The sequence below is a fragment of the Pongo abelii genome, chromosome 19, assembly GCF_028885655.2.
Source record: "Pongo abelii isolate AG06213 chromosome 19, NHGRI_mPonAbe1-v2.0_pri, whole genome shotgun sequence".
NCBI classification, from domain to species: Eukaryota; Metazoa; Chordata; class Mammalia; order Primates; family Hominidae; genus Pongo; species Pongo abelii.
This window is the reverse complement of record NC_072004.2, coordinates 84,373,884-84,401,838: the sequence shown is the minus strand read 5'-3', so window position 1 is coordinate 84,401,838 and position 27,955 is coordinate 84,373,884. Positions and strand designations below refer to the sequence as shown.

At 36.7% G+C, this 27,955-nt stretch overlaps 1 protein-coding gene across 3 annotated transcripts in view; it reads left to right on the top strand.

Moving 5' to 3' along the window:
• Nucleotides 1–27,955, top strand: part of ABCA9 (ATP binding cassette subfamily A member 9) — a 96,584-nt gene that overhangs the window by 24,905 nt on the left and 43,724 nt on the right. For all 3 annotated transcript variants that reach the window (XM_024234772.3, XM_063718260.1, XM_063718258.1), the window contains 15 exons: nt 1,385–1,493; nt 2,985–3,192; nt 7,104–7,268; nt 7,843–7,946; nt 8,722–8,948; nt 16,622–16,763; nt 16,996–17,181; nt 18,551–18,698; nt 20,177–20,345; nt 23,183–23,241; nt 23,751–23,861; nt 24,586–24,761; nt 24,951–25,070; nt 25,286–25,424; nt 25,928–26,018. In XM_024234772.3, coding sequence (XP_024090540.3) covers nt 1,398–1,493; nt 2,985–3,192; nt 7,104–7,268; nt 7,843–7,946; nt 8,722–8,948; nt 16,622–16,763; nt 16,996–17,181; nt 18,551–18,698; nt 20,177–20,345; nt 23,183–23,241; nt 23,751–23,861; nt 24,586–24,761; nt 24,951–25,070; nt 25,286–25,424; nt 25,928–26,018 — 2,141 coding nt within the window. In that variant the 5' untranslated portion in view covers nt 1,385–1,397. The remainder of the gene's footprint in view (nt 1–1,384; nt 1,494–2,984; nt 3,193–7,103; nt 7,269–7,842; nt 7,947–8,721; nt 8,949–16,621; nt 16,764–16,995; nt 17,182–18,550; nt 18,699–20,176; nt 20,346–23,182; nt 23,242–23,750; nt 23,862–24,585; nt 24,762–24,950; nt 25,071–25,285; nt 25,425–25,927; nt 26,019–27,955) is intronic.

The following is a 27,955-nucleotide window of genomic DNA, read 5'->3' as shown; positions in this document are numbered from 1 at the left end:
TAATCATAGTTGTTTCAAATTCCTAGTCTAATAATTGCAACATTTCTGCCACATCTGAGTCTGATTCTGATACTCTCTCTCCTTATACTGTTTTTTTTTTTTTTTTTTTTTTTTACCTTCTAGTATGTGTTATAATTTTTTCTATTTGTTTTTGAGACAAAGTCTCTCTCTGTCACCCAGGCTGTAGTACAGTAGCATGCTCATAGTTCATTGCAGCCTCAATCTTGTTGGGCTCAAGCAATCTTCTGCCTCAACCTCCCAAGTAGCTGGTAGCTGGGACTACAGGGACCATGTCCAGCTAATTTTTTGATTTTTAAAAATAGAGATAGGGTCTCACTTTGTTGCCCAGGCCAGTCTCTAACTCCTGGCTTCAAGCAATCCTCCTGCCTCAGCCTCCCAAAGTTCTGGGATTACAGGCATGAGCCACCTTATGCAGCCTGTAATTTTTTCTTGGTAGCTGGACATGATGTCCTGGGTAAAAGTTAATCAATCTCTTAAGTTCGTGGCACACAAAATAATTGATTCAAACAAAGCTCCTATCTTGTTTTGGTTACTTATTTTCTTTAATTTCCAATTCCCACTTTTCAGCCAACCTCCATTCTTATTTCCCTCTTCCAAAGATAACTTTTTATTGTATTAGGGATGGTGATCCTTTAGCTCCTGAATATTTTTGGAAAATGTGTATCATGTGTAATGTGAATTGATATCAATGATATTTTGACCTAATGCTCAATCTTTTCTTTTTCTTTCTTTCTTCCTTTGAACTGGAGCTATATTTTTAAGATCTCTTCATGTGGATGGGCATATGCCAATCCAGTGCTCCTGAATCCTACGTAGTAATCTTTGAACTGTATCCATCAAAATTTGTTTTATTAACACCATACCACAATAATCTACATTATAAAGAACATCCTTGCACTGGTCCCCTCATGATCCCATGTGAGAATCTCCTTGGGCTGCATATCCAGGAGCAGAACTGATTGATGGTAGGATATTGCTAAGTAGTAATGAATTACTAATGAATCACCCACACGACTGGGTAAGTTTGTACCTCCAACAACAGGGCGGAAAGTTCCTTTCTCTCCATTAGACAATTTAACAACACCCACAGTTGAGGAGATAGCAACGATCAACACTATTCGCTCTTTTGTTTTTCTCAATCCAATGATGGAGAAATGATATCTGATAGTTGTTTTAATTCTTATTTCTTTCAATATTGAGTGTAAACATTTCCTCATATGTTTTTATTTTAGCCTTTTGGCTTTCTTCTTCTCCAGGAATGCAACTGGAAACAGCTGTTACAATGTTTCTTTTATGTTTGATTGCACAATGTTTTCTACTTTAGATCTTCACATTTACTTCATTTTTTTCTGTCTTTTTAAAGGAAACAGGTCAAAATGAGCAAGAGATGCATGACCGTGGGTCAGCAAACGTGGGCTCTTCTCTGCAAGAACTGTCTCAAAAAATGGAGGATGAAAAGACAGACCTTGTTGGTATGGTTCAGAGTCTATGTGTTCTCATATTTAGAGGATGAAAAAGTATTTTATCAGGCAACATAAACACTTTATTTTCATTATTTAATATTGCACATACGTGTAGTCTAATTAACAAGCTAGATTTTTTTTCAAATTCTGGGCTTTGCTATTTGTTCAAGTAAAATTTATTTTTTCAAATTACATTATGTATTATTGTTTTATGTCTTACTAGAGGCATATTTTAAAAAATTCATATTCAGAAACTCCTCGAAATATAAAGCCATATCTTTGTACTGCAGACATAACAATTCTTAACCTCTGAGCTCATTTGAATCTCATGAACGCATTTGTATAGAAGTTCAGGAACAAAGTAAAAAAGAGGCAGGGAATCCAAAATCTAAGAAACAATCAAAAGGCAAGTTGTAGCACTTCTATACAATGTCATTATAGACACAGACAATGTCAGTTTGAAAGAAATAATGATCATAAACAGGAAAATAGTATTGTGAACTTTTACTTCTATTAAAATAGTACTTATTTTCTTCTGATCATAGAATTATTAGATGTGCTTTGTGCAAAAAATTTAGTAAACTCAGAAAAATATAATAAAATCACCCATAGAATACTCATAGTTCAAAAGTTATATTAACATCTGATCTTATGAACGTGTGTGTGTGTTCATGCAACAAATACGTATTGAATGCTTGGATAGGCAGGGAATAAAGTATACAACAATTCCTGCATAGGGAAAAGATTACATAAATGTAAAAGTTGAGATCCCACCCTACATAGATGTTTTACCTTTAAACTTTTAGCTCTTTTTTATATAAACATTATATTTATTTTTCTATTAAGATAGAAATAGATATAGACGTAGACCAACACACATAGCTAAAAAAGGATCATATGATGAAGACGACATATAACTCTTTTAAAAAGGACTTACGTGTAGAATTATAACTAAATAATTAACTAGGTTCTTATCACTGGGTTTCAATTACATTGTGCTGTATTTCCAATTCCAGAATGTGGTCACAATGACAAAAACTTTAACTTTTTTTTTTTATGAGCAACATTTTGGGACTATCTTCTTTCACATATGAGCAACAGAAGGTAAAAATATGATCTTGCTCCTGTTGATGGAAGCTAGTTACCTATTCCACATCACCTACTATTTATTTATCACTGTCACTAAAATTTTAACATGACTAAGCTGTTGGGCCATTCATAAAGTAATCCAGGCTTTATCACTTGCAGTAAGGTGTGGTGAACTTAGATTCCCAATTATAACTGGAATTGATGTTACAATTCTGTCTTGGTGGGCAATGTGCATATTTTAAAATACACAGATTAATGGACAAAGAAAATCAGGATATTTAAAAACTAGGAGAAAGAACAAATGGAATGCAAGCCAAATAACAGAATTAAGTATTTCAAACTGTTTGTGAATGATTGATCTGTGGTATAACATCTACCAGTTTGCTTCCTTTTTCTCTTATTGCTATATAGGAATGGCTCTTTTCATTTCTTCTGGTACTGTTTCTGTACCTATTTTTCTCCAATTTACATCAAGTTCATGACACTCCTCAAATGTCTTCAATGGATCTGGGACGTGTAGATAGTTTTAATGATACTAATTATGTTATTGCATTTGCACCTGAATCCAAAACTACCCAAGAGATAATGAACAAAGTGGCTTCATCCCCATTCCTAAAAGGTATGTTCCCTGGTTGTTCATGGTAATTTCCTTATTTGCAAAAGGCACAAATTCATTTTGAGATTTCCTTCATAAATTATGTTGAATGTTCAAGTTTCTAGAGTTTATTAACAACATTAATGTATATTCCTTCCAAGTCTCAAAATTTTTTGTAGTTTTTTCACTAGTGTCCCATTTAGAAAATTCCATATTAAAAGGGTTATCTTCATAATTGTACATATCAAGATGAGATAGTCCAGGGTTATTTAAATGTATGTTTGTGAAAAGATTCTGGAAACATTGGACTGTAGTGACAGCATGATTTTTCAAATGCATACATATTAAGAGAGAAACTATACATCATTTTGAAAACCCATGGGCAATATTTACAATGAAAAGAGGTGACATGTTTCCTTGTACCACAAAGTATATATGTGGGTGGGACACAAAGCTCTAAAAGCTACAAGATTGGCATGGTTTTTCCTCTGGGTGTAGGAAGAGAACAAAGAGAAACAATAAGGTATCTGATGGTCCTGAAGAAACTTCTTTAAGAGTTCATAATTACCCACCAGAAAGCAGAGAGGGCCAATTTGAGAATAGTAACTGAAACCATATTCAGAAATTATATTACTAGTATAGTTTTGGAATGCTATTGAAGCTGTTAAATGTGTAAAGTGTGATAGACCAAATAAGTAAGTATGGAATAGTCTCATTCTCTCACCCATGTGTCCTTAAAATTTGGGAGTCACACTATGGAAGAGAAGGTCTAGGGCAGGACATTTACAAGGTGAAGAACCTTGTCATTCCAGATAGCTTAGAGAGCCATCAAGACCTGATCGATTATGCCAAACGAACTCCGCAGCCAATGTGGCATAAGTCCATGCTTTCATCAAGTTATTAAATGAAAAACATAACTAACTGTTTTACCATTAGAGGATAATACAGGTTAAGCACCCCTAATTCTAAAACCCAAAATCTGAAATGCTGCAAAATCTGAAGCCTTTTGAGCCTGACATGATGCATAAGTGGAATATTCCACACCTGACCTCATGATAGGTTTGACTCTGTGTCCACACCCAAATCTCCTCTTGAATTGTAATCCCCACATGTAGAGGAAGGGACCTGTAATCTCCATGTTTTGAGGGAGGGAAGTGATTGGATCATGGGAGCAGTTTTCCCCATGCTGTTCTCATGATAGTGAGTTCTCACAAGATCTGATGATTTTATAAGGGGTTTCCCCCCCTTTGCTTCCTGTCTCTCCTGCCACTTTGTGAAGGTGCCTGCTTCCCCATCTGCCATGATTGTAAGTGTCCTGAGGTCTCCCCATGTTTCAGGAATCAGGAGACCAGAAAGACCAGATGGGTGGAACAGGAGGATTTTATTTAGGTAGCCACTGGCCCAGCAGATTAATATCCAGAGGCTGAGCCACGAACAAAGACAGGGCTTGACTTTTATTCATGCAACTGAAGTGGAGTGGCTATCCAGTGGCGTGAAATTTGCAGGATGGGGAAAGCGAGAACAGTACAAAGGCAGTTAATCAAACTGTGACAGGTTTTGCAATTTTGGCATGTCTTGTGACCTTTGCCATCCTGCACAAATGGGAAAACAGGAACTTACAAAATCCTTGCAAACTTGCAGAAATAGTTACAAAAGTAATTATAAGAGCAGAACGGAGAATGGATAGCATGGGGAAAGAATTTCAGGCAGAGACTGATAAGAACTTGTTTTTCTCCTCCCTGCTCTTGGAATCCATTTCTCTAGGGCCCCTGCCTGGCCTTGCAGATCATGTTATCATAGCTCCAGCTGGACTTTGGAGTGAGTCAGCCTGGTCAGGGAAGGACTTGTTTTCTCTTTGCTTGTTTTTCTTATACTTCCTGCTTCACCCAGCCATGCAGAACTGTGAGCCAATTAAACTTCTTTCCTTTATAAATCACCCAGTCTTGGGTATGTCTTTATAGCAGTGTGCAAACAGACCAATACACCTCATGTGATTGGTCACAGTGAAAATGCAGTAAAAACTTTGTTTTATGCACAAAATCATTTAAAATGTTGTATAGGCTGGGTATGGTGGCTCATGCCTGTAATTCCAGCACTTTGGGAGGCCGAGGTGGGCAGATCATCTTAGGTCAGGAGCTCTAGCCTGGCCAAAATGGTGAAACCCCATCTCTACTAAAAATACAAAAATTAGCCAGGCGTGGTGGCATGTGCCTGTAATCTCAGCTACTTGGGAGTTTGAGGCAGGAGAATCACTTGAACTCAGGAGGTGAAGGTTGCAGTGAGCCGAGATCGTGCCACTGCACTCCAGCCTCAGTGACAGAGTGAAAGTCCATCTCAAAACAACAACAACAACAACAACAACAACAACCATATATATATATATATATGTAGTATAAAATCGCCTTCAGGCAATGTGTATAAAGTGTATGTGAAACATAAATGAATTTCACATTTAGACTTGGGTTCCATCCTCAAGATTTCTTATTATGTATATGAAAATATTATGATATCAAAAAAAAAATTGAAACCCAAAATACTTCTTGTCTCAAGCGTGTGATAAGAGATACTCAGCCTATTGTAATGAGTTCTTATTGTGGAAAATAGCAAATAAAGAGAAAATATAAGCACACATCCCACGTGAACTAACTATTGCACAACCAAATAGATAATGGAAAATATTATTTTGTAAATGTTTTATATTAGTAGATGAAAAAGAAATGATAGAAATAAAACATCACCATTTTGAAACTCCCATTGAATTAATGGACCTAGGCACTGAGTGTCAACAGCTGGAATATCTCAAAAAGAGAAACAACTAGAAATTATAAGCCTCTCATAAAACAACACATCAACACCTATCGGCTGGCAAAAAAGGATTAGACCTGAGTCTGGTTAAGCCTCTGGATCGAGCTGCTGGATTGTAGGAAATATGGAGGACAAAAGAACTTGTTGAATTGCACCAGGAGGGTGCGCTTCTATGGGTTAAATGGCCTGGGTTAGATCAGTAACAGTCAGCCATTTACACTATATATTTTAGAATAAACAAAGTCTCTTAAGGAAACACTATCTAAATGCAACAGTTTTATGCTGTCTTTGGAAATTTGGCTACATTGACATCACTTCCAAATGAAAATGTGTACTATAATTGCAGCATATATTCCAACTTTAGATACCTTTGTTTGTATATGAATTTAAGTTGATGTATTGGTATTTCCAATATCAATATTTATACCAATACCAATACCAATGATTATTTCCAATACCATTGGAATTTCCAATACCAATAATTATTTCAAATTCATTCTGCCTTAAATTATTGTTTGATATGGTTTGGCTGTGTCTCCACCCAAAATTTTATCTTGAACTGTAATCCCCATAATCCCCACAATCCCCATGAGTCAAGGGAGGGACCCAGTGGGAAGTGATTGGATCATGGGGGTGGTTTCTCCCATGCTATTCTCATGATAGTGAGTGAGTTCTCATGAAATCTGATGGTTTTATAAGTGTCTGGCATTTCCCCTGCTTGCACTCATTCTCTCTCTTGCCTCCCTGGGAAGAGGCACCTTCTGCCATGAGTGTAAGTTTCCTGAGGCTTCCCCAGTCATAGGGAACTGTGAGTCCATTAAACTTCTTTTCTTTATAAATCACCCAGTCTTGGTATTTTCTTATAGCAATGTAAGAACAGAATGATACATTGTTTAAATGATTTATTTGGAAGGGTAAGTTATATTTGCAATACAAATGTTCGCCATACATTTCTGATTTTATCTAGAATATCAGAAATTCCCACCCCCCTCCCCTCCATGTCTTATTTAGGCCCAGCGCTGCCTTTAGGAAGGAAATAGCTTTAACATAAAATAACCTCAACATAATTGAATATGGCCAGATAGAGATCTTCTTGCTTAACTATTTCTTTTGTTTTCTTCACATGGCAGGAAGAACAATCATGGGGTGGCCTGATGAAAAAAGCATGGATGAATTGGATTTGAACTATTCAATGGATGCAGTGAGAGTCATCTTTACTGATACCTTCTCCTACCATTTGAAGTTTTCTTGGGGACATAGAATTCCCATGATGAAAGAGCACAGAGACCATTCGGGTAACTTTCGTAGAAGAAAAAAATTTTTTTTGCTATTGTATCAGTAGCCACAAAGGGGGCATACCTGATAGCAGAGGTGAAACTACACAAACATATACACAACCACAACATATACCTTTAATTTCTGAACATAAAGGAGATTCATATTTATTAAATGAAGCTTATGTGCTTAAGTACATTGTTTTATTAAGAAATTATATTTACTATTATTTCTAAATTGCTCCTAAAAAAACATCTGAACGAAATGATCTTGCTCATTGACTCCCAAACATTTTCTTAAAGTTTAGTGCTTTCTTGACATAAGCAACAGAAGATCCAAGCTCAAGGAAAGCAATCTTGACTAATGGAAAGAATTATAAAATATAATGAAAAATCACTGAGAACTGGTCTTAAAAATATTCGTAAAGTAATTCTGCTATATTCCGTTTGGGTGTGCTCTGCAACTCTCAACTGAGAAGACTTACCATCCACTATATTATCATGGACTTTGCATTTTGAAACATTTGACATTTTGTTTTTTTCTGTAGCCAAGATTGTGTCATTCCATAATAATGGATGTGTTCTTCTTCTAAAGCTCACTGTCAAGCAATGAATGAAAAAATGAAGTGTGAAGCTTCAGAGTTCTGGCAGAAAGGCTTTGTAGCTTTTCAAGCTGCCATTAATGCTGCTATCATAGAAGTGAGTATAAAGTTAAAGGAATCTAACTGCATTGCATTTGAATTTTGCTGGATGGTGATTTAATGGATTATCCTATTCTATCATTTATTCACTTCATTAATGAGGTACAATATACAGAACAACTTCCATATTAAAACCGTTGTACTAAGTACTGGGGATCAGAAAATAAGTAGAACACAGGCACTTTTCTCCAGGGATACTGGTATGGGGGAGATAGAAACATGGATATATAGTCATAATAAGAGTTTAGATTCTATCATAGAATTTTTTATTTTTAACTTTTTTTTCTTAGAGACAAAGTTTTACTCTGTTGCCCAGGCTGGAATGCAGTGGCTATTCACAGACATGATTATAGCTCACTGCAGCCCCAAACTTCCGGGCTCAAGTGATCCTCCTACCTCAGCCTCCCAAGTAACTGGGATTACAGGCCATGCCACCATGCCTGGTTCTATCATGGAATTTAAAATGGTGTACTAGGCAAACAATGAATCAGGATATACTCTGATAAACATCAGGGAAAATTTGCTAATTGAAGTGACATTTCAGCTAGTCTTAAAACAGGAGTAGTGTTTTGTCCAGTGAGGATGATGATGTTCTAAGGAGTCATGACAAAACCTAAAGTGTTCCAGGAACCACAAGGGGCCAGATCATGAAGGGCATATAAACATAAAATATATAAATGTAGAATGTGCATGATTCCTTATAATTTAGAGAAAAAGCCTAAGGTTGGAATTAGATTGATGATAACAATTTGTTCATTGATATCTTTCTTCAGATCGCAACAAATCATTCAGTGATGGAACAGCTGATGTCAGTTACTGGTGTACATATGAAGATATTACCTTTTGTTGCCCAAGGAGGAGTTGCAACTGATTTTTTCATTTTCTTTTGCATTATTTCTTTTTCTACATTTATATACTATGTATCAGTCAATGTTACACAAGAAAGACAATACATTACGTCATTGATGACAATGATGGGACTCCGAGAGTCAGCATTCTGGTAAATCATATGACTCCAATCCATTATGCAGCATAAACAAACAGAACAACTTAGCTGGTTGACTCCTTAGACCACGGGTCCCCAAGCCCCAGGCCACAGACTGCTACTGGTCCATGGCCAGTTAGGTACCAGGCCACATAGCAGGAGGTGAGTGGCAGGCAAGTGAGCAAAGCTTCATCTATATTTACAGCCACTCCCTATTGCTTGCATTACCACCTGAGCTCCACCTCCTGTCAGAATAGCCGCGTTATTAGAGTATCACAGAAGCTCGAACTCTATTGTGAACTGTGCATGTGAGAGATCTAGGTTGCGGGCTCCTTATGAGTATCCAATGCCTGATGATCTGTCACTCAAGAGATCTAGGTTGCGGGCTCCTTATGAGTATCCAATGCCTGACAATCTGTCACTGTCTCCCATCACCCCCAGATGGGACCATCTAGTTGCAGGAAAACAAGCTCAGGGTTCCCACTGATTCTACATTATGGTAAGTTGTGTAATTATTTCATTATATATTACAATGTAATAATAATAGAAATGAAGTGCACAATAAATGTAATCCAATTGCATCATCCCAAAACCATCCCCCCACCCCTGTTTGTGGAAAAACTGTCTTCCATGAAACTGGTCCTGGTGCCAAAAAGGTTGGGGACTGCTGCCTTAGATCTCTAAAGCATCATATATACACTTGCCGCTTTCATAAAGTAGTATGTTTATAAATGAGTGGAGCAGATGACCATGCATACTTGGTGACTTGAAACTTTCCACATTTATTTGACTTAAAGACAGCCTGATCCTGTAGATGTTTGCCAATACTCAGGGCACCAGATGATTACTTGGTCACTAGTTACCATATATGGGTGAACCCAAATACACAAATACCTGAGGTTTCCAATGTTCAGTAAAATACATGTTTCAGATACCTTATGTTAGGAATGGTGATTGATTTTTGACCCAGTGTTGGATGAGTCATCACTTTTATGACACTGAGCAAAAAGAAAACCTTTTATGTTCTTTAAACATTGAGATATTTTAGTTGAGGCCGTAGAGCACTGTGGTAAGCCTGGGAGGCAAGAAGCCACGGGTTGTCTCCATCTCAGCATTCAGTAGCTACCATCTTGGAAAATTACTTAAGCTCTTTAAACTTCACTTTTCTCTTCTGTAAAACATGGATAATAATATGTACCTCTCACTGGTCCTGAGAATTAAAAGAAAGAAATGTATCTAAAATGTTTTACATGGTGCTTAAGAATAAACCCTCGATATTAGGTGTCAGCTGATGGAGATATGGAGAGCTTTGTGGCCGGAGAAGACAGTAGAGGCAAGTTAGGAAACAAGGGTTGAATTGTCAATTAATGGCAAGATAGTTTCAAGAGTTTAGCCAAGTGATGCATTAGAGACAGATGCGGTAAAAGCCTGAGTTCTGGAGTCAGAAAGAAATGGCTTGAATCTTGAATTTGCCCTTTACACACTGTGATATTATCTCAGTGTTAAATAAGATATGTAGAATGCATATGAGGGTTCTGGGCATATGCTACATAGGCTTTCAAAGAATATTAGACATTACTGAGTAGAAAAAAATTAAGTTTATGTGATTTTCTACACAAGTGTTCAATATACCGGGTGGAGAAGTGGAGAAGATGAATTACTTCTTTGGTTTAGGATGAAAGTTTTTCTCTGATGTCTTTTTCTGTATCAAAATTGAGTAACTCAGTACTAAAAAAAAATTTGGTCAAAATAGATAGATAGATAGATATTTCTTTTTTTTTTTTTTTTTTTTTTTTTTTTGAGACAGAGTCTTGCTCTGTCACCCAGGCTGGAGTGCAGTGGCGCGATTTTGGCTCACTGCAACCTCCGCCTCCTGGGTTCAAGTGATTCTTCTGCCTTAACCTCCCGAGTAGTTGTGACTACAGGCGATTGCCACCACGCCCAGCTGATCTTTGTACTTTTAGTAGAGACAGAATTTCACTACGTTGGCCAGGATGGTCTAGAACTCTTGACCTCAAGTGATCCACCTGCCTCGGCCTCCCAACTTGCCGGGATTACAGGCGTGAGCTACCACCCCAGCCTGTTTTTTAAAAAATGATATACAAAGAATTATAGAAAAATAACCAAGATGATTTTAAAAATAATAATCCAGTGAGAAAGGATGAAAAATCAGGGCATTGTTTTCCTCTCCTAAGAAAAGCCTGAGGCATTTTACTTGTACAGCATTTAAGTGGAACTAAGGAGAGTTTATAGAATATAGATGAACAATTTCAGATGAATAAAAGTATACTGTGCAAAGGGAGTTATTACAATTAGCCATTAAAAATAAGCCATCCCAAAACAAGATGGCATTTTCTACTTTAAATAAAAACTAACTGTTCATTGTGGACACATTATAAGCCAGTTGCCATATTAAACCCATAAAATAAATAGTTTTATTTAATTTTCCTGTTTTCCACCAGAGAAAACTGAAGTTTGAAGAGATTAAATAACTACCTCTCAGGATTATATAGTTACAATGTAGCAGGAGAAACTGGAACTAACTCAGATCTGTGATTAGAAAGCTTTTTCTCTTTCTCCTTTAAAGAAATTTCTTCCTGTTTATTTGGCATTGATAGTAAGGGAAAAGATATCTTCATATTCGTCTATATGTCTGTATCTATCTATGTCCTGTGGGTATGTATAAATGTGTATCTATATCTAATTATCTATATTGGGGATTGGTAATCTATCAGCTGTTTTTGTACAATTTGCAAATTAGGAATTTCTTTTACATTTTTTTATTATACTTTAAGTTCTGGGATACATGTGCAGAACTTGCACGTTTGTTACATAGGTATACATGTGCCATGGTGGCTTGCTGCAACCATCAACCTGTCATCTAGGTTTGAAGCCCCACATGCATTAGATATTTCTCCTAATGCTATCTCTGCCCTTGCTCCCTACTCCCTGACAGGTCCCACTGTGTGATGTTCCCCTCCCTGTGCCCATATGTTCTCATTGTTCAACTCTCGCTTTTGAGTGAGAACATGCGGTGTTTGGTTTTCTGTTCCTGTGATAGTTTGCTGAGAATGATGTTTTCCAGCTTCATGCATGTCTCTGCAAACGACATGAACTCGTTCTTTTTCATGGCTGCATATATTCCATGGTGTATATGTGCCACATTTTTTAAGTCCAGTCTAGCATTGATGGGCATTTGGGTTGGTTCCAAGTCTTTGCCATTGTGAATAGTGCTGCAATAAATATACGTGTGCATGTGTCTTTATAGTGGAATGATTTATGATCCTTAGGGTATATACCCAGTAATGGGATTCTGGGTCAAATGGTATTTCTAGTTCTAGATCCTTGAGGAATTGCCACACTATCTTCCACAATGGTTGAATTAATTTACACTCCCACCAACAGTATAAAAGCATTCCTATTTCTCCACATCCTCTCCAGCATCTGTTGTTCCCTGACTTTTTAATGATCACCATTCTAACTGGTGTGGGATGGTATCCCATTGTGGTTTCGATTTTTATTTCTCTAATGACCAATGATGATAAGCTTTTTTTTGTATGTTTGTTGGCTGCATAAATGTCTTCTTTTTGAGAAGTGTCTGTTCATATCCTTTGCCCACTTTTTGATGGGTTGTTAGTTTTTGTCTTGTAAATGTGTTTAAGTTCCTTGTAGATTCTGGATAGTAGAGCTTTGTCAGATGGATAGATTGCAAAATTTTTCTCCCATTCTGTAGGTTGCCTGTTCACTCTGATGATACTTTCTTTTGCTCTGCAGAAGCTCTTTAGTTTGATAAGATCCCATTTGTCAATTTTCGCTTTTGTTGCCATTGCTTTTGGTGTTTTAGTCATGAAGTCTTTGCCTATGGGTATATCCTGAATGATATTGCCTAGGTTTTCTTCTAGGGTTTTTAAGATTTTAGATCTTATGTTTAAGTCTTTAATCCATCTTGAGTTAATTTTTGTGTAAGGTGTAAGGAAGGGGTCCAGTTTCTGTTTTCTGCATGTGGCTAGACAGTTTTCCTAACATCATTTATTAAATAGGGAATTCTTTCCCCATTTATTGTTTTTGTCAGGTTTGTCAAAGATCAGATGGCTGTAGATATGCAGTGTTATTTCTGAGGCCTCTGTCTGTTCCATTTGTCTATATATCTGTTTTGGTACCAGTACCATGCTGTTTTAGTTACTGTGGTCTTTTAGTATAGTTTGAAGTCAGATAGCGTGATGCCTCCAGCTTTGTTCCTTTTGCCTAGGATTGTCTTGGCTATGTGGGCTCTTTTTTGGTTCCATATGAAATTTAAAGTAGTTTTTTCTAATTCTATGAAGAAAGTCAATGGTAGCTTGATGGGAATAGCATTGAATCTATAAATTACTTTGGACAGTATGGCCATTTTCACAATATTGATTCTTCCTATCCATGAGCATGGAATGTTTCTCCATTTGTTTGTGTCCTCTTTTATTTCCTTGAGCAGTTATTTGTAGTTCTCCTTGAAGAGGTCCTTCATGTCCCTTGTAAGTTGTATTTCTAGGTATTTTATTCTCTTTGTAGCAATTGTGAATGGGAGTTCACTAATGATTTGGCTCTCTGTCTATTATTGGTATATAGGAATGCTTGTGATTTTTGCACATTGATTTTGTATTCTGAGACTTTGCTGAAGTTGCTTATCAATTTAAGGAGTTTTTGGGCTGAGACTATGGGGATTTCTAAATAAACAATCATGTCATCTGCAAACAGAGACAATTTGACATCCTCTCCTCCTATTTGAATATGCTTTATTTCTTTCTCTTGCCTGATTGTGCTGGCCAGAACTTCCAATACTATGTTGAATAGGAGTGGTGAGAGAGGGCATCCTTGTCTTGTGCTGGTTTTCAAAGAGAATGCTTTCAGCTTTTGCCCATTCAGTATGATATTGGCTATGGGTTTGTCATAAATAGCTCTTATTATTTTGAGGTATGTTGCATATATACCTAGTTTATTGAGTGTTTTTAGCATGAAGGGGTGTTGAATTTTATTGAAGGCATTTTCTGCATCTATTGAGATAATCATGTGGTTTTTGTGACTGGTTATGTTTATATGATGGATTACATTTATTGATTTGTGTATGTTGAACCTGCCTTGCGTCCCAGGGATGAAGCCAAGTTGGTTATGGTGGATAAGCTTTTTGATGTGCTGCTGGATTCGGTTTGCCAGTATTTTATTGAGGATTTTTGCATCGATGTTCATCAGGGATATTGGCCTGAAATTTTCTTTTTTTATTGTGTCTCTGCCAGGTTTTGGTATCAGGATGATGCTGGCCTCATAAAATGAGTTAGGGAGGAGTCCCTTTTTTTCTATTGTTTGGAATAGTTTCAGAATGAATGGTACCAGCTCCCCTTTGTAATTCTGGTAGAATTCAGCTGTGAATCTGTTCGGTCCTGGGCTTTTTTTGGTTGGTAGGCTATTAATTACTGCCTCAATTTCAGAACTTGTTATTGGTCGATTCAGGGATTCAACTTCTTCCTGGTTTAGTCTTGGGAGGTTGTAGGTGTCCAGGAATTTATCCATTTCTTCTAGATTTTCTAGTTTATTTGCATAGAGGTGTTTATAGTATTCTCTGATGGTAGTTTGTATTTCTGTGGGATCAGTGGTGATATCCCCTTTATCATTTTTTGTGGTGTCTATTTGATTCTTCTCTCTTTTCTTCCTTATTAGTCTGGCTAGAAGTCTATTTTGTTAATCTTTAAAAAAAAAACCAGCTCCTGGATTCATTGATTTTTTTGAGGGGTTTTTCACGTCTCTATCTCCTTCAGTTCTGCTCTGATCTTAGTTATTTCTTGTCTCCTGCTAGCTTTTGAATTTGTTTGCTCTTGCTTTTCCAGTTCTTTTAGTTGTGATGTTAGGGTGTCAATTTTAGACCTTTCCTGCTTTCTCCTGTGGGCATTTAGTGCTATTAATTTTCCTCTAAACACTCCTTTAGCTGTATCCCAGAGATTCTGGTATGTTGTGTCTTTGTTCTCCTTGATTTCAAAAAACTTATTTATTTCTGTCTTAATTTTGTTATTTACCCAGTAGTCATTCAGGAGCAGGTTGTTCAGTTTCCATGTAGTTGTGCAGTTCTGAGTGAATTTCTTAACCCTGAGTTCTTATTTGATTGCACTGTGGTCTGAGAAACTATTTGTTATGATTTCCATTCTTTTGCATTTGCTGAGGAGTGTTTTTCTTCCGATTATGTAGTCGATTTTAGAATAAGTGCTATGTGGTGCTGAGAAAAATGTATATTCTGTTGATTTGGGGTGGAGAGTTCTGTAGATGTCTATTAGGTCTGCTTGGTCCAGAGCTATGTTCAAGTCCTGAATATCCTTGTTAATTTTCTGTCACATTGATCTGTCCAATATTGACAGTGGGGTGTTAAAGTCTCCCATTATTATTGTCTCAGAGTCTAAGTGTCTTTGTAGGTCTCTAAGAACTTGCTTTATGAATCTGGGTGCTCCTGTATTGGGTGCCTATATATTTAGGATAGTTATCTCTTCTTGTTGCATTGATCCGTTTACCATTATGTAATGGCCTTGTTTGTCTTTTTTTATCTTTGTTGGTTTAAAGTCTGTTTTATCAGAGACTAGGATTGCAACCTCTGCTTTTTTTTTGCTTTCCATTTACTTGGTAAATATTCCTCCATTCCTTTATTTTGAGCCTATGTGTGTCTTTGCACCTGAGATGGGTCTCTTGAATACAGCACACGAATGGGTCTTGACTCTTTATCCAACTGGCAAATTGGATACTGGCATATGTGTCTTTTAATTGGGGCATTTAGCCCATTTACATTTAAGGTTAATATTGTTATGTGTAAATTTGATCCTGTCATCATGATGCTAGCTGGTTATTTTGCACATTAGTTGATGCAGTTTCTTCATAGTGTCGTTGGTCTTTATATTTTGGCATGTTTTTGCAGTAGCTGGTATCGGTTTTTTCTTTCTATACTTAGTGCTTCCTTCAGGAGCTCTTGTAAGGCAGGCCTGGTGGTAACAAAATCCCTCAGCATTTGCTTCGCTGTAAAGGATTTTATTTCTCCTTCACTTATGAAGCTTAGTTTGGCTAGATATCTTTTACATTTATAAATGCTTGGGAAAAATTCAATGAACAATAATATTTTGTGGCATGTGAAAATGTATATGAAATTCAAATTTTATTCTCCATAAATATATTTTATCAAAACACAGCCACACATCACTAACATATTGTTTATGACTGTGTTTGTGCTACAATGGCAACAGAAACTGTACAGCCTGCAAAGCTGAAAATATTCACAATGTGGCTATTTCGAAAAAAGGTTTGCTGAACCCTGCTGCATTATCTACTTTTTTGTCCATATTGTTTATACAATAACCTTACTGAAAAAACTTGTCCAGAGCTGAGAAATCATCATAGATGTCTTCCCAGAAAAGGTCTCTCTGGAAACCTCTCCCAGTGACATCCATTGTGTCACCCAGCTTTAATTAATTTGCAATTTAGCTATCAATTTTCCTCTCTACTTGTTTATTGCCTACCTTCTCTTATATTATGTGATCTTGAGGATAGGAGATAAGTTAGCTATTGCATTTTCTTTTCCTTTACCCTCGATAAATGGTGAGCTTCACAAATCATTTGCTGAATAAGTGAATCAAGGAAGTGATGAAGTAACAACATTCTAACTGACGGCTTTGTTTCTCTGCTAGGCTTTCCTGGGGTTTGATGTATGCTGGCTTCATCCTTATCATGGCCACTTTAATGGCTCTTATTGTAAAATCTGCACAAATTGTCGTCCTGACTGGTTTTGTGATGGTCTTCACCCTCTTTCTCCTCTATGGCCTGTCTTTGGTAAGTTGGTGAATTTCATCTAAGTCTTTTATTCTCTTTCTCTCTCTCTGCTGCCAATCATTTATCACTAATTCTGGTCTCACCTCTTTTGTTCTCTTTGTAGTATTTGCATGAGACAGTGTCTAGGGGTGGAAAAATATAAAATATACTTTTATAATATAAAATTCCTTTTTTGTGCTACTGATGGTTCTCACAGAATTATATACCAGCTGAAGTTTTTCTCTTTTCTCAGATAACTTTAGCTTTCCTGATGAGTGTGTTGATAAAGAAACCTTTCCTTACGGGCTTGGTTGTGTTTCTCCTTATTGTCTTTTGGGGGATCCTGGGATTCACAGCATTGTATACACATCTTCCTGCATTTTTGGAATGGACTTTGTGTCTTCTTAGCCCCTTTGCCTTCACTGTTGGAATGGCCCAGGTAAGAGTTAAGGTAACGCTTTCACTTTTTACAAACCATTCTACACAGGTTTCCTCTTAATAATTCACACAACATGCTGTAAGCATTCCATTCTATAACTTTTGTAAAAATAAACATGTATGAGACAGGAGTGACTTTAATTTTTCTCTCTCGATGTAATTAGTTTCCCCATAAGTCACTAAATATAGGATCATACTCTTACTATTGAGGTGTTTCAGCTTCTACTTCTAATTGGTTGTCCCAGAGAACATTTGTCCCATTCAGTGCCCAGGAAACATGATCCTTAATGTTAACACAAGCATTTAAAAACCAGAAATTTGGAATAAATACATCTTTATTTTTTAATTGCTCATTTCTACATGAAACTGAACCTTGTCTCAGGAAAGTTAATTTTAGTTATGATATCATAACTATAAAATGCTAAATGAAAGGTTATGCTAGATATAAACTCATTGTATCCTACTGCAGCCCTGTTAAGACATTATTCTTCTGTCTTCTGCCCAGCTACTGAAGTATTTTACTGTTTCATGTTTTTACCTGAAATGGGCTTCCTTGTTGAGAATGCACTCCTTTTTTTCTCGTTCTAGGCCCAAAAAAGTCCTATTGCAGCACTGTTTGTAATAAGATTGAAAACAATGTAAATGTCCATTGGTAGATTACTGGTTAAATAAATTATGGTCCATCCATACAATGGAAAATGTGCAGCCATCAAAAAGAATTTTTAAAGACTGATGCTGTGACTCACACCTGTAAATCATAGCACTTTGGGAGGCTAAGATGGGTGGATGGCTTGTGGCAGGAGTTCGAGACCACCCTGGGCAACATGGTGAAACCCCATCTCTACAAATAAAAAAAAATTAGCCAGTCATGGTGGAGTGCATCTTTAGTCCTAGCTACTGTGGAGGGTGATGTGGGAGAATCACGTAGGTCCAGGAGGTTGAGCCTGCTGTGAGCCGAAATAGCACCACTGCACTCCAGCCTGGGTAACAGAGTGAGACCCTGTCTCAAAAAACAAACAAACAAACAAAAAAGAATTTAAAAGCACTTCTTGTACTGACATAGAGAGTTTTGTAAACTATATTAGGTCCAGCTCAAATATCACCTTCCTTGAGTTTGTACTTCCTCCTAGAAAATGTACCTGGGGCTGCCTGTGGGTTTCTTAGTACTCAGTACTAACTTCCATTGATTTTCCAAATTGACATCACTTCATTGCTATTAAAATTATCTTCTATAATAGTAGACAGAGCTCTGTAGAGACAAGATTATATCTTATTTATCTTTGCAAACCCAGTTGTAGCAGAAATAAGACAATAAAAATTCTTAATGCCGTATTAATTCTTTTAAAATTCACTGTATCTTCCTTTTTCAGCTTATACATTTGGACTATGATGTGAATTCTAATGCCCACTTGGATTCTTCACAAAATCCATACCTCATAATAGCTACTCTTTTCATGTTGGTTTTTGACACCCTTCTGTATTTGGTATTGACATTATATTTTGACAAAATTTTGCCCAGTAAGTACTAATATGGCTATAATTTAACACAATTTCAGTAATTGCATGTCTTTAAAATAACTCTACAATGTACTAAATAAAAATTAGCAAGCAGTTTTTCAAAATTTCTGCAACAAGCCTAATGATAGTCTATAGTTTGTTTATAGAATCACTTTCTAAGACTTGGCTCTGCTATAACACTCCAGAGTGTTTCTTTTTAAAAAGAGACACTTGTGAGAGATTATGGATAATGATACTATTAGTGTTTGTGTCAGAACTAGATGAAGAATGCTGGTGCTTGATACTTGATCTTAGAAATCTCTAAGTGCCTTCCCATTTAACTCACTTGATAGACAATAGCGGGTTATTAGTAAAAATATTATAATTGCATATTCGATGTACAATCTTTCCTTTCTCTGTTTCTTTCTTTCTCTCTTTCTTTCTTTTTTCCTTTTTTTTTTTTTTTTTTTTTTAAGTCTCGCTCTGTTGCCCATGCTGGAGTGCAGTGGCGTGATCTCTGCTCACTGCAACCTCCACCTCCTGGGTTCAAGTGATTCTCGTGCCTCAGCCTGCTGAGTAGCTGGGACTACAGACATGCCCCACCATGCGTGGCTAATTTTTGTGTTTTCAGTAGAGACGGGGTTTCACCATGTTGACCAGGATGTCTTGAACTCCTGACCTCAGGTGATCTGTCCCCCTCAGCCTCCCAAACTGCTGGAATTACAGGCGTGAGCTACCATGCCGCCCTTATGTACAATCTTTTCTATAGAGAAACAAAATCTTCATCTGTGCATCTCTGGGGTCTGTCTGTCAATTCCTCGTATATACTGGGTAAGTGCTAAGGAAGAGGCAGAAAGGGAAATTGGGCAATGAAGGGAAGGAAGGGAACTTCTGAATAGTTTATTCATCACGTTTCTGCGAGTACTGATACAGAATAATGACTCACTGATTATTTTAAAACCTCCCAAGTAAGAAATTTCAGAATGTATCATTAGTGTTATGATATTTACTATTATTCTTGGTGTATTGACCTTATCTAATCCAAATGGAGGAAATCACAAGCAGGAGAATTGCTTGAACCCAGGAAGCGGAGGTTGTAGTGAGCCGGGATCATGCCACTGGACTACAGCCTGGGTGACAGAGTGAGACTCCATCTTAAAAAATAGAAAATAAAAACGACACATAAGTACAGCTAGATAGAAAAATTGTTCTTAATTAGATTTACATTCCTCCTGAGACATCTCCCTGCATTTTGAGGAGCTTTTTAGTTAGTTAACAATGCTACATGCTTCTCATGTTAAAAACGTCATATTAGCCATCTCTGTCATTTTCTCCTCACTGTTCTGTGTGTGTCAAAAGCACATTAAAATAGTAATTAATACAGACCTTAATATGATAATGTTGGTTCAGGTTTAATGTCAAAGGGGCTGCACTGATATGCTGATGGAATCCTTGACATGATGACTGACCCAGTATTCAATTGCCTCCTGCTCACATAGCTGAATATGGACATCGATGTTCTCCCTTGTTTTTCCTGAAATCCTGTTTTTGGTTTCGACACGGAAGGGCTAATCATGTGGTCCTTGAGAATGAAACAGATTATGATCCTACACCTAATGACTGTTTTGAACCAGTGTCTCCAGAATTCTGTGGGAAAGAAGCCATCAGGTAACCAATAAATTACTTGGAGGCACCAATGGAGAACAGGCAGAGACCAGGGATCTGTCAGACGACACACTATGAGCAACGATCGCCTTCTGTGCCCTCTATAACCACCTACAGCCAGCCTGCTGCACTCATCAGAGGCTATACTCATTCTTCATAGCACGCTATTTTCTCACATTCTCAGCATTTACATTTACTAATATTTCATGGTATAGTAACAACCATCCACAAGTAAATAATTTTTGAATTTCCATTTTCCACATTATCTTTCTCATTTCTCCTCTTTGTGTTTTTCTCCCCTTGGTTGTTCTCTTTGTGACAAACACTGCCATCGTCTCCCTTGCTATTATTCTCAACCCCCTTTTTTATTAATTCAATTTGTCCCTCTCATCTTCCCTTCCTGGCTTATAATTAGATGAGGAGAAAGAGGCAAGCGGTGCAGGCATGGGAAGAGGACACTCCAGAGAGATGGGAAGGAAACATCAGAAGTCAAGACTGTTAGTGTCATGCCTATCTTCCCTCTTAGATGATGGACATGCTTTATTGAATTCTGGTTGCTTTGATTTCCAAACAGCTAGAAATCTCTAATACCCCAGATCTTTGCTCAAATTTTGTTCATCATTCAATGTTGTATTCGTCTCACTCCTCAGTAATACCTTTCTGATATATCTCTTTCAGTAATATTTTAACTCAGGACATTTATGATGCAGTCTCTGAACATAGGTCCAATATGAACATACAACAAAGAGCAGCATTTACTCATTCCTTATGAGGATGTAAACATAGCAATGTTTTCAAGAATCATGACATCTTTCTAAGCTGGAAGTCTAAGTTTTATGTTCTTTCCAGTGCCTATAACAGAATTAGGTCCTATCAGAGAGATCATAGGAAGCCTTGAATGATGAAATAAGGGGTCTTAATTTACCCAGTGGGCAAGGAGGAGGGTATTGAAGATTTGCAAATTGAGGGTAATAAGACTAGTCTTATGGTCTAGAAAAATTATCCCCAGCAATGGGTGGAGATTGGAAGCAGGGTCTCACATAGCTGACTATTCGGAAAGTGTAGGAGATTTCATCTGTGGCATGGCTACTCAAGACTGCCAGTCCTGCATCATTACTGTGGCTGGTGCGGCACCCAACAGACCAGTGCCCAGAGTTCTGAAGCCTGCACCATTCTATCCCAGAGGTCAAGCCAGCTGGACTCATAATCGCCTCTCAGTATAGAAGGCAGAAAAGTGAAATGTCAATTAAAAGGTATTATTATACCAACCACAGAGTAGATTCTAATCTAATAATCTACTATCTAAACATGAAAGTTAAATGCTATCAAAACGTATGGAAAAAATTAGAGCTTAGATGAAATGAAGGAATAAAGCAATCTGATACCTATTATTGTCTTAAAAAGAAAAGATAGGGAAAAAAAGACTAGGAAAAACCAAGCAACTTGCCCAAGGCCACGAAGTTTAAAAAGAGAAACAGTATTTGAATCCATATGTGCTCAACTTGAAAGTCATTGCATCTGAATGCCCAGCCTCTTCAGTTACTTCTGTATTTAACTGGATTGTACCTATTCAATAAATTGAATTATATCCCCTCAAAATTTATATGTTGAAACCCTAACCCTTAAAATGATGGTATTTGAAGATAAAGTCTTAGGAAGTAATTAGGGCTAGATGAGATCATGAGGGTGGGGCCTTCCTGATGGAATTAGTGTATTTATAAGAAGAGGCACAAGAGAGCTTGCACTCTTTCCCTCTCTCTGCCATGTGATGACACAGCAAGAAGGCAGCTGTTTGCAAGCCAGGAAGAGAGCCCTCATCAGAAGCCAAATCTATTGACACCTTGATCTTGGAATTCCCATCCTTCAGAACTATAAGAAATAAATGTCTGTTCTTTAAGCCACCCAGTCTATGGTATTCTGTTATAGCAGCCCAAGCAGGTGAATACAACCTACCTGCTGGTTTGTTGTGATAATGTAAGTAAAAATGTAGACAAAATGCTCTGGATCTGGCTTATAGTAAGTAGTCCTTCAACTCACTTAAAATCTTTTTTCTTCTTTTTAACTTCTATTTTAAGTTCAGGGGTACATGTGCAGGTTCATCACATAGGTAAAGTTGTGTCATGGGGGTTTGTTCTACAGATTATTTTATCACCTTGGTATTAAGCCTAGTACCCATTAGTTATTTTTCCTGATAAAATATTTTTCTATGCCCTCTTTTAAAAATCTTTCTTTGTTTTAAATCCTTTTCCTGGTCTTTTTCCTCCTCTCTCATCTTCTTTGGAAGTTTACTAGGTTGCAAGTATTTTGTGTTCTGTTTATATTATCTTATTTACTCTACAATCCAACTCTGTGTGATAATTCATGTCATCCCCATATCACTGCTGAATAACTGAACTCAACGAGTCTTGAGTACACAGCATTTGTAACAGAGCTAGTGTGTAGCATAACTGGGACTTCACCAGTTGTGAATCATTTAATTATTAGATTCCAAAGCCCTACTATTTCTATTATGGTGTGTTTTTTCTCTTCTTTTTCCACCATAGTATCTCCTCACCATTGATCTTATCTTCAGCTTTACTCATAGCCACTCATTTGTCACAATTCTTCTAACAATATATTTCCATGTGCTAGCTGTGCCCTCCATATTTTAGCCTGTTCATTTTGGAAAGATCAGGGATTCTGCTTCTAATTAGGTGCCCTGGGTGCTTCTGCCAGTGCCTGTGTGAAAGAAAATAATCCCCAGATTTTCTTTGAGGCTTTGATTAAGCCTCAAAGACTTGACTTATCAATCCTCTGCACATTTTCACAATTCTCTGAAAATATTTTCCTCTTTTTTTCAGAATCAAAAATCTTAAAAAAGAATATGCAGGGAAGCGTGAGAAAGTAGAAGCTTTGAGAGGTAATAAAATAATATTTTATTTAATGGGGCTGCTTGATTTAGTGGCTGCCTTACTGTTGTAATTTCTTGGGAGGGATTAAGAGCAGATATTCCAGGTATGTCTCTCCTTTATTTGAACACATTATGTTTCCTTCAATGTAAAAAAAAAAACCATGAAACAATTTTTAAAAGTAGGATGTATCATTAGAAATCGTGTGGGCTTGAAAGATATATGATAGTTTTATGAAACTCTTTATTTTCAACTCATCTTATTCTCCAGCTCTAAAACTGTCTTTATTATAGTCTCTCTTTATTGACAAAACTGCTTTTATCAAAAAAATTAATTGCATAGTAACATATTGACAATTCTATCACTATAAAATGTTGAAATACAGTTTTAAAAGAAAGAATTTTAAGATGGATTTTATTTTGAATATTGCTAGCTCAATCTATTCATGCTGCAAAAAATTACAACAGTTTCAGAGACTGTAAAGTTAAAATGTAATTTTTTTTTTTTTAAATCATGCCAGATGTGGTGTTTGACATATATGAGGGCCAGATCACTGCCCTCCTTGGTCACAGTGGAGCTGGAAAAACTACCCTGTTAAACATACTTAGTGGGCTGTCAGTTCCAACATCAGGTAAGAAGACAGTTATCCAAGGACAAGTACCTGGGAAAACGCATTAATATGCATTTAATTATTTAACTAGGGCCCAGCACGGTGGCTCACGCCTGTAATCCCAGCACTTTGGGAGGCTGAAGCAGGTGGATCATGAGGTCAAGAGATGGAGACCATCCTGGCCAACATGGTGAAACCCCGTCTTTACTAAAAATACAAAAATTAGCCGGGCATGGTGTCAGACACCTGTAGGCCCAGCTACTCAGGAGACTGAGGCAGGAGAATCACTTGAACCCAGGAGGCAGAGGTTGCAGTGAGCTGAGATCGTGCCACAGCACTCCAGCCTGGTGACAGAGTGAGACTCCGTCTCAAAAAAAAATTATGTAATTGGTTTTATTAATTAACTTCAAAAATTTCATTACCCATTATACCCAGGCATTTAAGAGAAAAATTTTAGAAGTTTTTCTTATTCTTTTATTGAATTGTATTATACCTATTTAGAAAAATGTTTGTGTTTTAAATATGTCATAAATAGTTTTGTGATTATTCGGTTACTAAGTAGCATTCCAGCTGGATCAGATGTTATTGTGAACATTACATTTTTATTCAGTTCATTGCATATTCCTTACAAATAAACAATGTTGAAATGAATCTAATAATTGACATACAGTGTTTTCCATTTTAAAAGATCTTCAATGAAGCATGACACATTTTCTGATGGTCACTCTCTGCTTTCTGCTTTCAGGTTCAGTCACTATCTATAATCACACACTTTCAAGAATGGCTGACATAGAAAATATCAGCAAGTTCACTGGATTTTGTCCACAATCCAATGTGCAATTTGGATTTCTCACTGTGAAAGAAAACCTACGGCTGTTTGCTAAAGTAAAAGGGATTTTGCCACATGAGGTGGAGAAAGAGGTATGTGAGCATATTAGATGTCACACAGCCATGATAAAGAGATTGTTTACTAGAAAATGTTGTGCTAAGTTATACATAATTCCTCATCTAAATTTCAGGCAAAAAGGCCCTTTGTAAAGAACAGAAAAATGATAGTGTTTTTAAAATAAACTTTCTGGGTTTTGGACTAAATATTCTTTATTTGATTAGGTACAACGAGTTGTACGGGACTTAGAAATGGAAAATATTCAAGACATCCTTGCTCAAAACTTAAGTGGTGGACAAAATAGGAAACTAACTTTTGGGATTGCCATTTTAGGAGATCCTCAGGTAAGTCAAACAAAAATTACTGGTGAAATCAGATTGAAGACTATAAAATTATTTTATTAGGTCAAACAATTTTCAAATGATAAATGTAAGAGAACTTTTAGGATGAAATATTAAGTACTAACAAGTTTCTCCCAAATACTTTTAAAAGTACAATGCTTTTTAAAAGGATCTTATCTGAAAGGGTGGAATTACTTTAGGACTTTCCTCCTGTCCAGGTTTTGCTATTGGATGAACCAACTGCTGGATTGGATCCTCTTTCAAGGCACCGAATATGGAATCTCCTGAAAGAGGGGAAATCAGATAGAGTAATTCTCTTCAGCACCCAGTTTATAGATGAGGCTGACATTCTGGCGGGTAATTTTTTGTTTCTCTTGTGTATCTTCATGAGAGATTAGAGACAGTGTGGAATATGAACAGGTATGCTCCACAGCTGTGTCTGCCTGGAACTGCCATGGCCCAAGACAGGAGAATTTTGCTCTTACTCATTTGTGGGTCTGCATCCCAGACTACTTGGCCCCATGCAAATATTCTGAGTCCATTACAGAGCAGCTTTCTGGTTGTAAAATACATATCACACTCTCTAAGATTTAATTTGTTTTAGGCAGTCTTGATGTCAGTTTAACTGAAACAGATCCTTTAGATGTATAATTTTTCTCAATACACTAGAGAATAAGTTGACATAATTTATCATTCGAGCTGTTGGATGACAAAAAAAGTGGTTTACATATGGCCAGAATTAGAATATATCTATTTTAGTGTGTCATGCTGCTACAATACATTGTTAATGGATTTGCGTTTTGTGAACAGTAAAGAAATAAGTCCTTCATGCAACTTATCTTTTGATTATTTCTAACTAGACAGGAAGGTGTTCATATCCAGTGGGAAGCTGAAGTGTGCAGGCTCTTCTCTGTTCCTTAAGAAGAAATGGGGCATAGGCTACCATTTAAGGTACAGCCCTGAATGTTGGAGACATGTTGACAGATGCTGAAAATGCTGGGGGCAGGTGGTATCAGCATCAATGTGTGAAAGTAGGCCCTATAACCACTAAGTTCATTTCAAGAGATCTATGGTAGAACTAAGGCATAATTGCTTTGTTTTTTAGCTAGAATGCAGGATATATGAGATTATAGACATTGAGCATGCCAGGATGATTAATCTAGGTTTAAATAAAATTTTTGAAAAATATTTTCACAACGTGTTGCTTGCTAAGAGTAATTTGTTGATATTCCAACTCTTTCTCTTCTCATATTTTAGATGTTTATTTTTGTTCATCTTGACAATTTCAATGCCCTGTATTCTCCCTGACTTCATTTCTTTCCACCATCCTTTTGTGTTTTTCTTCTCTTACTAATAATAATTATTATCTTTATTGAGTAATGTCTACTACTTTTTAAGTATAAGTATTGGCTATGTTTTAGGTACTTGCTAAGATATTTACATATAGAATATTCATATTATTGTATTCAATCCTCTAAATAACTTTAAGAAGATACTATTGTTATTCCCCTTTGACAAGTGAAAATACCACTTCAGATAGTTTTAATAATCTGCCAATCTCCACAACTTGTAAATGATAGTCTTTGTATCAAAATTACAGGTGTGATATGAATGGCTTCCTATATTTTGCATTGCAATGTAGATATTTTTTAAAAAATGATTCAAATCACTTCATCCTGATGGATAAATGGATCCCCTCATTCTTTACTCAAAGTGCCTAATCTGATCAAATCTACCAATCTATCATTACTACTTGTTACAATCTAATAGAATCAATACCCTCTATTGAATACTCACTATTCTCTAGGTATGTTTCATAGTTCAGTTGTCTTGTTTCTGCTTGAGGGAGGATGTCTGTCAAACATGTTCTTCTTCAGCCCATTTAACCATGTCCAAGTCTTAACCATTTCTGAAAGTATTTTCTCCTTAATGAGTATCCTCTTTTCTGGAACGCTGAAAGCACTATTTTGAACTTTTGCCTTAGGCAACTTAATTAACTTCTTTGATCCTCAGTAACTTCATTTATGTAATAGCAGTAATAATACCTACTTTGCAGTTAAGGCTAAGAAATATTGAGTGAATGAATAACTTGACAAGCTGCAAAGTACTCAACTGAGTTAACTCAACTTCCTTCTCCCTCACATCTTCTGTCATATGCTGCTTTATATTATTTTTATGTTGGAAGCTTCTTTAGAGAAGGCTCTGCATTCTTCCTATTTGGTATTCTTGATAGCACTTGTAAGTACTATGCCTTGTAAGTACAGAATAGCCTTTTTTTCAAACTGATTTTTTAGGTTTGTATCATCAGTCAATTGTGATCTTCTCACCACTGTGTCACCCCAGCACCTTTCGATGTATGTGATTAAGAGTGGAGTTTCAAAAATCAAATAATTTCACCAGTAATTTCTTAATAAAGACAGGCCAGATTTCACTTGAATAAATTCTGGACACCAAAATGATAAAATTAGCTTTAGCAGAATCTGCATTAGCATGACATGGGGCCACATTCTTAATGACTGTATCACATCACCTCCATTTTTTGTTTTCTCATGCTCAAGTCTGAGTTTCGGCAGAACTCATACATTACTACAAATGGAAAGTTCAAGGTTGGGAGGTTGGGTTTTTGAGTAGACGCTGACAAATTAAGCATTTCCTTTTACCTCACCCCAGGCAAGATCTGGCTTAATAAGTCTTTTCTCCAAATAAGAGTCCTTGAGTTACCTCTTCCCACTGTAATCATCCCTTATACTAATTCTTCTGCCCCGTTACATAGATTTAATGGTTTGGACTTTATTAGTAGTTTTACATCTTACTTTGTCCAGTAAACTATACATTGTTTTGTGTCATAAATATTAATAAAGTGACAAGCACATACTACATAATTAGGA